Consider the following 10,589-nt stretch of genomic DNA (forward strand, 5'->3'; position numbering starts at 1 on the left):
GATAGGGTCTAGGAACCTACCCTCTAGTCAAATGCAATATTGTAGGTTATTAACTACTTTAATAGAGTACCCTTCAGCTAGATACTATAGGGTAGATTATATTTGGACTATAGGTACTATACTTTGGACACCATACATTACCCCTACAAAAGTTTCGTTAAATTACCCTTGCATATGTAGCTGTGTTGTTGAAATCCTTTGACATTGGGTATAGAAATCAATATTTGGTATTGGAGAACCATATGTAGGTTTAAGGAACGTACATATGTCCCTTGCACATTGTGAAATGATTGTGCGCATGGTTGCCATTGGTAAATTGTGACTTCATGAGCCCCACTTTTGTGCACACATGAATCAATCTGTCACCCCTCACCCCTTTGTTGTGCGAGAGGACACCACACCATGGATCACCAGGAGGTACGTACGCCGACACACCACAACTAGGTTTCAACAAATGATTAGAGGCCACTCACACAAGGATGGAGGTGCCTCTCCAAGCTATTATGAATTGAATTCCTTCAACCCATTATCCCCACTCTCTTTGGAATAATCGTATCCATCGGATCAGAGCTCAGGATCAGAGCTCAAGCCCGCCCTGCTGGTTGTTGCAATAGCACTAATTACCCCCTTGAGCATGTACCCTTTGGTGCTGACAACATGCTAACAATGCCGACACCACGTAGGATGTTTAAAGTATCCATGCCACCGCCGTTTTATACTAGTATTAGGGTAGAGCGGCCATTAAAAAACCGGGGATTTGAATAGGAACCCATGGTCCCAGTGCACGATCCTGAAAGCACGACACCACAAACCTCTTAGTCATGCGATGCGCGTGACTGCAAAAGAATCATGTCCGTTGGATCAGAGCTCAAGCCCTGCTGGTGGCTGCGATGGCACTAAAATTACCCCCTTGAGCGTGTATCCTTTGTTGGTGGTCACTTTTGTTACACAGGATAACTTTGTGATGCCCCTATGTAGCTCGTAGAGCTGCGCTTGAGATGGTGCTTCTACCACAAAACAGTCTTCCGTCCCTCTTTCATTTGCGCCCCTCTTCACCTGCAAGCCGAGTGGGACTATCCCTCCCTCCATAGGCAATTTACCCAAGCTTCAAGTCCTCAAGCTCTTCAACAACTACCTTATGGGACAAGTACCTCAAAACCTAGGACTTGTGAGCTTGGAGCTTCGCCAAGTGAATCTTTCTTTCAACGGCTTGACGGGCCCCATCCCTCCTCACATTTGTGCAAGAGGGAAGCTGGACTCGCTGCTTTTGACAGGCAATCAATTGTCCAGGGAACTCCCTATGTGTACTTCTTTGATCGGGATTCGTATGTGCAAAACAACCAGCTTCTTTGATCAAGATTTGTATGAGCAAAACAACGAGCTTCATGGCACATTATCTTATGACCTAGGTTTTGACACATTCTCATGATATGCATTTATGCATTGCTATGCAATTGATGTGTTAGTCTAATACTCAGACCACTTGGGCTAGCCCACTTCAAATTCAATATCTTTTGTTGAATAGTACACATGAGCAATGAAAGTTTGGGAGTCATGCCTAAATTGCTATTGATATTCTAAAAAGATATGAGTCAATGTGTACGTGTGCTGATATTGCTTGTTATGCTCTTCATGGTATTGTTGGGTCACTGATATACCAACATCGTCTTCTTGGTGGAAGAACCAAAACATAATCCTTCAATCATAAAGGGATGGTGCAACTTGTGTTGCAATTTCATCTAAACTAAACAATTGGTAAACCTCTCTACTATTCGTGTGTGCATGTCTCACTAGCTATAAAAAAAGTAGCCACATGACTCATAAATGGTATTTAAAATAATAAGTAAAGCAAGCTATTTTGATAGTTGGCTCTCACAATTGAGCATACACTAAATGCACACATGCATCAAGAAAAAAAATAATTAGGTGTAGATTAAGAGCCTAATTTTGCCCAAAGTCTTGGAAAGTTCTCGCTCATGAATGTAGCGATCTTAATCAAGCTATTTCTCCATCGTGTGTGAGGCAAAGAAAGCAAGGGTGGGTGTGTTGGAAAGCTCGTGAAAAGTACTACGCGGACACATGCATATACAACGCCAGTTGTATCAATGCAAAGAAAGCAAGGGTGGGTGTGTTGAAAAGCTTGTGAAAAGTACTATGCGAACACATGCATCAACAACGCCTGTTGTATCAATGCAAGAAAAACGGAAGTGTGTTTAACCCACACAAAAAAACAAAGCTAATCTCAACCTAATTGGCCCTAAGCATTCACTAGGGTAGTGGCCGTGTAGACATGCCCAAATCCAATGCAAAAGGAAGGCCCTGAAAAGTGGCTTCAAATCCACCTTGTATGCCATCACAAGCACATACTCAGGTATCTCAATAGAATCAATGAGCTGAGGTGTTTCAATCACTCCCTCTTCTCCTGTCATTTGACATGCTAGAATGGAGAAATCATCCGTCATTTTTCATGTCAATATACACAAAAATGCATGTTATATATGGAAAACATCAACAGGCATTATAAGCACTTCTTGCACCATTAGCCACTTTTAGGCAGTTTGAAGGACCACCAAGTCAGTGAGGAGCTTTATACATGAACAAAAAGAAGGCGGCTGGAGGACAATTTGATTCATTCGGATCTTTCTCAAAATTAGTGACCAAGAAAGGCATGAGATAACCCTATCTGTCCAAGAACTGCAGTCCACATCTCAAACTGAAAGCAACCAAGAACAGGTTCGGCGGCATAACCCTTACAAGACGTTATGATGCTCTCTCAAAGAGCATACCCTGCAAGAAGTGCAGTCCACAAGACTGCATTTTGAACCAGAAGTTGGTCAAACACTTTAATGTAATCTTTCTTGAAGACATCCTGTGCAAACAATGCCATACATTTGTAAAAGAATAATATATTCATAAGCTTGTCAAACTTTCTTCATCTAAACTTGAAACACTTACATAGTGGGCCACCTTCAGCATACATATCGATCGACATGCTGCTTGTGTTGCGACATGCCCCTCAACTCAGTCCAGCCAGGTGTTCCATCATGCTTCCCCGGTCCTGTCCAAACACCCCTGCAGATGCACAAAGCTAAGAGAACTTGTCAAATTTTCTTACTCACCCACTGTCCTCAGCGTCTTTCGAATAACCACCTCCTGCTTGCAATCATCCCACACCCAGAACTTCAAAAGAGCCTGAAGCATATGGTTACACTCATCTATTCTCTCATCTAGATTGGGGTGGCAGAGCAAGAATGTGCAGCACACAAGTGACGCTAGGTCATCAACTCTTTGTAAACCACCAACTTGCCCATCTGGCATTGACACAAAACTCCACCAGATGCAGTCATAATGCCACCACAGTACTCTCTAGCAACAACACAAATCACAACAACCACCAACCAGTTTCCAGAAAAACATCTGTTGACTCATCAGCAGAGCAGATCACAACTACAAGGAGATCTTAATTATTGGGCCGAACCCCATTAATGAAAAATTTGAGGGATTCCAAGATCCCCATCTTCCAAGTAGACATGTCATTATCAGCAAAAATCTCATCAAATTTACCATCAAGTGAACCTGATCTAAAGGCAACATGTGCAAAGAAAAAGATGGTGAACCACCCACAAAGAAGTGTACTCCCTTGCTTTGGTACCTTCACCACAAAACAAAAGACAATGAAAATTAGTATTTAAAACTAACTTACTTTTGGCATACATTAAAAAACCAATTACCACCAGTCTTTTCCAAGTAAATTTACCACTGGTCTTTTCCAAGTAAATTTCTTTAGGTCTTGGCCAGCTGTGCCACAATTGCCAGACATTGTCTTCAAATCCCTTCACAAAATCACGGTGTTAGTTGTACTGTGGTGTCGATTGTGAGCAGTTTTGACTACACGCTTTAGAAAAAAGATGCATTACTTTTTCACCGCCATAAAACGATTTGGGTTGGTTCTTTCACTCGAGTCTAGCTCGTAAATTTTCAAATCAATGAGGGATATCAAAACCAGACTCCAATGGTTGCTGCAAAAATATGACTGAGTCTAGAACTTCTTGTGTGTTATCAGCTAGCAGCCATAATGAAGCCTAGCACTACGGATTAGAGGAACAGAACTAAGCTACAAGTATAAAAAGAATGTTTAAAACTATGCACGCAACACTTAACTTACCTCTTCAATGTGGGTAGACATATTAAGGGGGAGGAGTTGAACTCGACATTTTTCCAAAAGCAATGCTTCTTCTCCAGACTTAAGTTGTCAGCCCATACGAAGGGGTCTATGAGATTGAGATAGACCCCTTCGGGCATTCCTCCCTTACATTCTGTCACAAATCTAAGTCATAAAATACACAACCTATTAATTGCATGCACAAGACAATACAACCATCAGCTCGATCATGCACTAAGTTGTAGGTGCATACGAAGGGGTCTATCAGATAGACCCCTTCGGGCATTCCTCCCTAACATACTGTCACAAATCTAAGTCATAAAATCACATTTTATTAATTGCATGCACAAGACAATACAACCATCAGCTCGATCATGTATACTACATCCCCACCACTAACATCAGCAATGTGCCCAATAATGATTGTAGAACACTGTATCAATATATGCTCCCACACACACACCCCACGCAGCCACACCCAATAGTGGTTTAGAACGCAACGAAAAGATGGTTGATAGGGCACCTGGCACCACTAATGATAAAGAAAGTTTTCTCTCTTTACTTACTTGATGCAAGCATCAAAACACGCAGTATCCATCTGCGTGGTGTCATTGAACAACATCGGTAGATAGTATGGCAAGAGCTCTACATGCGGTACATGCTTGCATGGCAAAGTCAGCCCCCTAGTCAAAAGGCCACAAAACCTGGAAAACTCAAAGATTATTAGATTGATGTTTGAATTATAGTCGGCACGGCTCATTCCAACCTATGAAATACTTACTCCTTTTCTAGCTCACACTGCAAATGATCAGCCAGATATGCATACTTCTCATTAATAGGACTTCTTTCCAAATCATCCACAACACAAGTTTTCTATGTTTTAAAACACAAAGTTTAGCAACCAACAGTAGTTAGCACAAATCATCAATCCAACTCTACAAAAGCTCTGCAATGAGCTACCTGCTCAGAGGGGCTAGCCGTTTCAGCAGAACATCCCCGTAGGGCATTGTACTGTAAGAGGCATCCCTTCACAAAGGCAATTCGTCTTTCCTCAATACTACCCCTGCTTTTGGCCAAAGTGGCCTCCCTCAGTTGGTGCTCCTGAAACTCTTTGACAAACTTCACCACACCACCAAAAATTTCATCAACATAGAACTTAAATTCCTCTATTATGTCCTCACTAGCAAACAGGCAAGAAAGCTGCATTGCTTCTTGCCTTGCATCACTCCCTTGCACCGCCTCCAGCCCTTTTTTAAATTGCGACCAAGAGAATAAGGGTCCAGACACCAAACCCCTTTCCATGTAATCTAGATACTCTTGGTCAAAACCATTCATTTCTGGTACTGGGGGGAAAATCCTGCATACAAGAGGCAAAGCCATCATAGGTTGTGCATCCTCTTCGTTCTCCTTGATGGCTGCTTTAGCAAATTCCTCTGCCATAACTCTGAGATCCTCCCTGCAAGAAAAAATAATTCAGAAAACGTTCTCAGCTCCTTGTACCATAAAGCTTTAGAAATTTTGTGGAGAGAGAGAGAGAGAGAGAGAGAGAGAGATTCACTACCTGGGCATGCTCATGTCAAAAGAGACTAGTAGTGAATTCTTTTTCGCTTTCTTTTTCCTAGGGGGTTCACTTGTAAGCGTAGAAGACTCCTCAATCTTTCCGGTACCCTTCCTGCACAAGAGGCCATTAAACAATAAACACATCAGCACATCATTGTCTGAATACCCAATTAGAAAAAGACAGAACATTGATGCAAATAAAATGAATATTCAAAAACGGCAGGCCATTAAACAGTCTCTGCAGATGTGAAAAGATTGTACCACTTTTTTAAGGCTTGCACATCTTGCACTGTAGAGGACCATTGCTCCCAATCGAATGACCAATCCTTAATTTCTGGGGGCTTTTTGTGCCCATGTCCTAGTTTGGGATAGCATTCTTCCCACCCATGGAACTTCCGCATGTGTGTGTTTAGTCTCTCCTTTGTAGGAAATGAAGGTGTACATCCAAATCTGACTAACATAACAAACAGACTGATGAGATACACACACACACACACATTACGAACTTCACATGGATGCTGAAGTTTGTAATGTGTGTGTGTGCGTGTGTGTGTGTGCGTGTGTGTGTGTGTAAATGAAGACATACCTGCAATTAAATGATCCGTCTTCTTGTTGTAGACGCATGTGAGCTTCAAAGAGCATTGCTCTTTGTGTAGCATTATGTTCCTCCGCAGCATCATCAGATTCCTCCATTTTGGATGAGCACAAGGTATGCCGCAGCCACACAAAATCGAATAGAATGAGCACGAGGAATGCTCGCTCTTGTGAAGCCTGAGAAAACGAGCACCTCAGGAACCGAGGGTACCAACTATCTCATTGCGGGCGCCGGTGCTTGAGCCCCGATCATGCCTTGGACCACCTCGGCGCCGAGGTTGCGCGCCATTAGGTTCATTTTTGAAGTTCTGTGAAGATTAATGTTGCTCTTGAAGTGCTTTTAAGAAAAATATTGACGTGAAGATTAATGTTGCTCTTTTTTTTCTTTTTTTTTTTATAAGTGCTGACGTCGGCAGCTTTTGCCCACACACCACCATGCGTCACGCCGGTCACCAGCACCTCATCCGCCCCAAGAGTGCTTAGCGGGGGTTGAACCCACCACCTTGTGGTGCAAGTCCAACACCTTCTCTAAAGCCTATCAAAGAATTTTTGTGGAGGAACAACATTGCAGGGGGTAAGCCATGGCAATGGGGCAAATGGTCATCAGTGGCTTGCCCGAAAGCTTTTGGGGGATTAGGATTCTGGATCCAGTCGGGCGCTATGTGCAAAACTTTTCTGCTCCCTAGCCACCTCCGCGGAAAGTTGGGCCACAATGGCTCGAGAGATGGTCATGGCCTCTGAGATGAGATCCAAAAGAGGCTCTTGGGAGAATCTTAGCATAGAAAATGGGCTACTACCATCGACTGGTGTTCGACCTAAGATGGGAGGATTCACAGGGCACCTGATAAAAAAATGCAGCAACGCTGCGCGAACTTTGTGGTGGCATGAACAGGCCAGATATTCGAAAGGGACTGCAGGGCAATGGTCCCCATGGGGTCCCATTATAGAAGATCTGGGGCTCAACAGTCACTGGACAGAAGTAGCTAGAGGTCTCAACAACAAAGGCTTTGATTCGCTAGGCACTCTATGGAACCATCAAAAAGGTCGATGGTTGTCATTGGAGGACTTAAAGCACACCAACCAGTTCTCCCTCACAATGAAGAGATCCTCATCGCTAGAGTCCGACAAGATCAGTTTTCTTTACCTCCCCCCCAGCTCCTCATCAGTGGACTGGAAAGACTGGAAAGCCTGGAACTTGGCCTGGCATGGGCCTCTTTGCCGCGCCCAAGACTAAAGGAATCTATGAGACACTCAAATTTTCAGTCGACTAGGCTGAACACCTTAACAGGATTTGGTCCAAACAGTGGCCTCTTTGCAAATGGTCCCAAGTTATAGGGAATATCTGGATAGCTAAATATGTGAGGAGCGCGACAAAGTCTTCCTATGGAAACTGTTATTTGGGACACTACCTACTGGCATTAAAGCGAAAGCAAGAGGACTGGGAGATGGCAGATGTCCCAGATGCAAACAATCAAATGAAACAGTTGTGCATTTGGCGTGGGGCTGCCCAGACATCCAGGCCTTCATGGGAACGACGATCTGCAAGTGGGTACACAAATCTCTGGGCACTCCTTTCTTCAGACGCGACCTGGCAATGGGCTCAAGATACTATGAAAAGGACGAGATCAAAACTGAAGTGAGCATCATTAGAGCCATAGTTTTGCGGGTAATCTGACATTCCAGGAATGAGCTGCTCTTCCAAAAAAAGACTGAGCCCTTCCATGGAAAACTGTTGGTGGCAGAATACCTGTAGGCAAGCACCAACTTTGAGTAGAAAGACAGGGGTAGCAAGAGCATAGTTAGAGAAACAAGGGGCAGTTGGCCCGAATGCCTTGATTGTAATTATTTCTGAACCCTGTGCAAAGGATATGTCAGGCGATTTGTAACCGCTCGTGATTAATTTCTGAACACCTTGATTGTAATTATTTCTGAACCCTGTGCAAAGGATATGTCAGGCGATTTGTAACCGCTCGTGATTAATTCAAGCAAGCTCAACAAAGCAAGTTTAGAAAAAAATAGATATATAGATATATATATATATATATATATATTAACGTTTATATACGTAAAATGATGATTTATGAGTATAAACTTTTGTAAATTTACTATTTGGAAGGGACCCCACAACCATTAACCTGCTCGAGAGTCAACGCTCGCCGTCCATGCGATGGCCCATCATGAACAGCTACCTAAGAATAAACAAGGCCTTTAATGAAGGAGTCTACATGACAATCATCAAAATGTACATTGTATAAGTGTGAAACTCTACACGTCGATAGTGAATGGAAGTGTATTTGTGATGATAACATCATGCTCTTAGAAGAATAATTTATGAACCTCTTGACAAATTCAAAATCTTGGTTTGGACACTAAGGATGCATCCGTGCTTTGGATAACAATTTGCATGGTTATAGACTACTGATCACATGGGAGATGGCTCTATTGTAGCTGTGAATTTCGGCAAAGCATTCGACAAAGTGCCTAGTATGGTACTATAGTCCCTCCTCGAGTCCTCTAGGAGGGCAACCATGTGGCACTATAGTCCCTCCTCGGAGTCCTCTAGGGCAACCATGTGCACTATAGTCCCTCCTCGGAGTCCTCTAGGGCAACCATATGGCACTATAGTCCCTTCCTCGGAGTCCTCTAGGGCAACCATATGGCACTATAGTCCCTTCCTCGGAGTTCTCTAGGGCAACCATATGGCACTATAGTCCCTTCCTCGGAGTTCTCTAGGGCAACCATATGGCACTATAGTCCCTCCCCTCGGAGTTTTCTAGGGCAACCATATACGTCCGGCTCCTCGACTCAAAAGGGCATCAAAGTTCCAGCCAACGCCAAATTCTATGTGGCCACGTATGTAGGCAGAGCGAAGCCATCGCGCTCAAGACTGAACATCAGCATGTTTTGATTATTTAACATTTTTGGGTTTTAAAAGAATCTATCTGGCCACAACCAATCATGAGACGCTTATGTCGACTACATGCATCTTTCGAAAATTTGGCCATCTTGTTTATTTCTATTGGCTTCGTTTTTTATTTTGAGAAAAAGGTCTTTTAATCTTTTAGATCCACGTTCCCCCACCTTTGTGCCCCTCAAAGTATTCAAGCCGATAGATAGATGGATGCATAAATAGATAGATGTGGATGGATGGATAGATGGATAGATAGATAGATAGATGTGGATGGATGGATACATGTCATAGAGATAGAGGACTCATAGGGATATGGATGTGAAGCCCTAACCTATAAAACTCTGACTTTAATCAAGTTCAGATTGAGATATGCCACTATAGTCCCTCCTCGAAGTCCTCTAGGGCAACCATATGGCACTATAATCCCTTCATGTCGAAGTCCTCTAGGGAAACGATATGACACTATAGTCCCTCCTCGCAGTCCTCTAGGGTAGCCATATGACACTATAGTCCCTCTCTAGGGGAACTATAGTCCCTCTCTAGGGGAACTATAGTCCCTTCTCGTCGCAGTCCTCTAGGGCAGCCATATGGCTACAGTCCCTCCTCAGAGTCCTCTAGGGCAACCATAGGACACTATAGTCCGTCTCTAGGGCTACCATATGGCAATATAGTCCCTCCTTGGAGTCCTCTAGGGAAACCCTTTGGCACTATAGTCCCTCCTGGTCACGGAGTCCTGGTCAGAGTCCTCTAGGGCAACCATAGGACACTATAGTCCCTCTCTAGGGCAACCATATGGCACTATAGTCCCTCCTCGAAGTCCTCTAGGGCAACCATGCTTGTTTAGAAAAACCTCAACATATAGCTGCATGATGTCAAATGAGATGGGGATCAGCCTCTATTATTGGGCGATTGACCCTTATGCTACAACATATGTGTGGAATATATGTGATGAGCCTCCAAAATCTCCAAAAAACCTCCAAAAAAATATACACATATACATAAATACAAATATACACATATACATTATAATAAGATTACACACAACATAATGATGGGGGGGATGAGGGGTCTCATACGTAATGAATATGGCTGCTTTTCTACTATTGTGTGATGAGTGACTGATTCGGAGGTGTTGGAAATCATGACCTTGGTCTTACAAGATGTCTTGTAACTTACATCTATCAAAAGTGAGTTACATGTCCTGTATAACTTACAAGATATCTTGTAAGTTACAAGATATCGTGCAACTTACAAGATGTCCTGTAATAACTGACATCTATCAAAAGTAAGTTGCAAGATGTCTTATAACTTATATCTACCAAAAGTAAGTTACAACATGTCTTGTAACTTAGAGGGCATCTT

The 10,589-nt window shown here is 43.1% G+C and overlaps 1 protein-coding gene across 9 annotated transcripts; it reads right to left on the reverse strand.

Moving 5' to 3' along the window:
- Positions 1-2,421: 2,421 nt before the first annotated feature.
- Positions 2,422-8,225, reverse strand: LOC147460027 (uncharacterized). Of its 9 annotated transcripts, none has more exons than XM_086511183.1 (12): positions 6,309-8,224; positions 5,984-6,172; positions 5,724-5,834; positions 5,123-5,618; positions 4,944-5,035; positions 4,729-4,866; positions 4,166-4,327; positions 3,918-4,019; positions 3,758-3,833; positions 3,565-3,652; positions 2,956-3,072; positions 2,426-2,811 (listed from the first exon to the last, which is right to left on the reverse strand). In XM_086511183.1, exons 1-11 carry the CDS (start codon positions 6,413-6,415, stop codon positions 3,017-3,019), a joined length of 1,617 nt encoding a protein of 538 aa, XP_086367309.1. In that variant the 5' UTR covers positions 6,416-8,224; the 3' UTR covers positions 2,426-2,811; positions 2,956-3,016. The 9 variants fall into 9 exon arrangements, with proteins under 9 accessions (XP_086367307.1, XP_086367306.1, XP_086367309.1 ...); XM_086511188.1 differs by having other exon boundaries at positions 2,427-2,811; positions 3,625-3,652; XM_086511186.1 differs by having other exon boundaries at positions 2,427-2,811; positions 3,577-3,652.
- Between the last annotated feature and the right edge of the window lie 2,364 nt (positions 8,226-10,589).

Source organism: Adiantum capillus-veneris, chromosome 4 (genome assembly GCF_014529385.1).
Source record: "Adiantum capillus-veneris isolate H3 chromosome 4, ASM1452938v2, whole genome shotgun sequence".
Classification (NCBI taxonomy): domain Eukaryota; kingdom Viridiplantae; phylum Streptophyta; class Polypodiopsida; order Polypodiales; family Pteridaceae; genus Adiantum; species Adiantum capillus-veneris.

Coding starts and splice junctions, on each gene's coding strand:
- LOC147460027 (XM_086511180.1), bottom strand. CDS start 6,415: ATGGAGGAATCTGATGATGCTGCGGAGGAACATAATGCTACACAAAGA. Junction 6,173..6,308: donor GACGGATCATTTAATTGCAG/GTATGTCTTCAT, acceptor TATGTTAGTCAG/ATTTGGATGTACACCTTCAT. Junction 3,834..3,917: donor CGTTTTATGGCGGTGAAAAA/GTAATGCATCTT, acceptor GATTTTGTGAAG/GGATTTGAAGACAATGTCTG.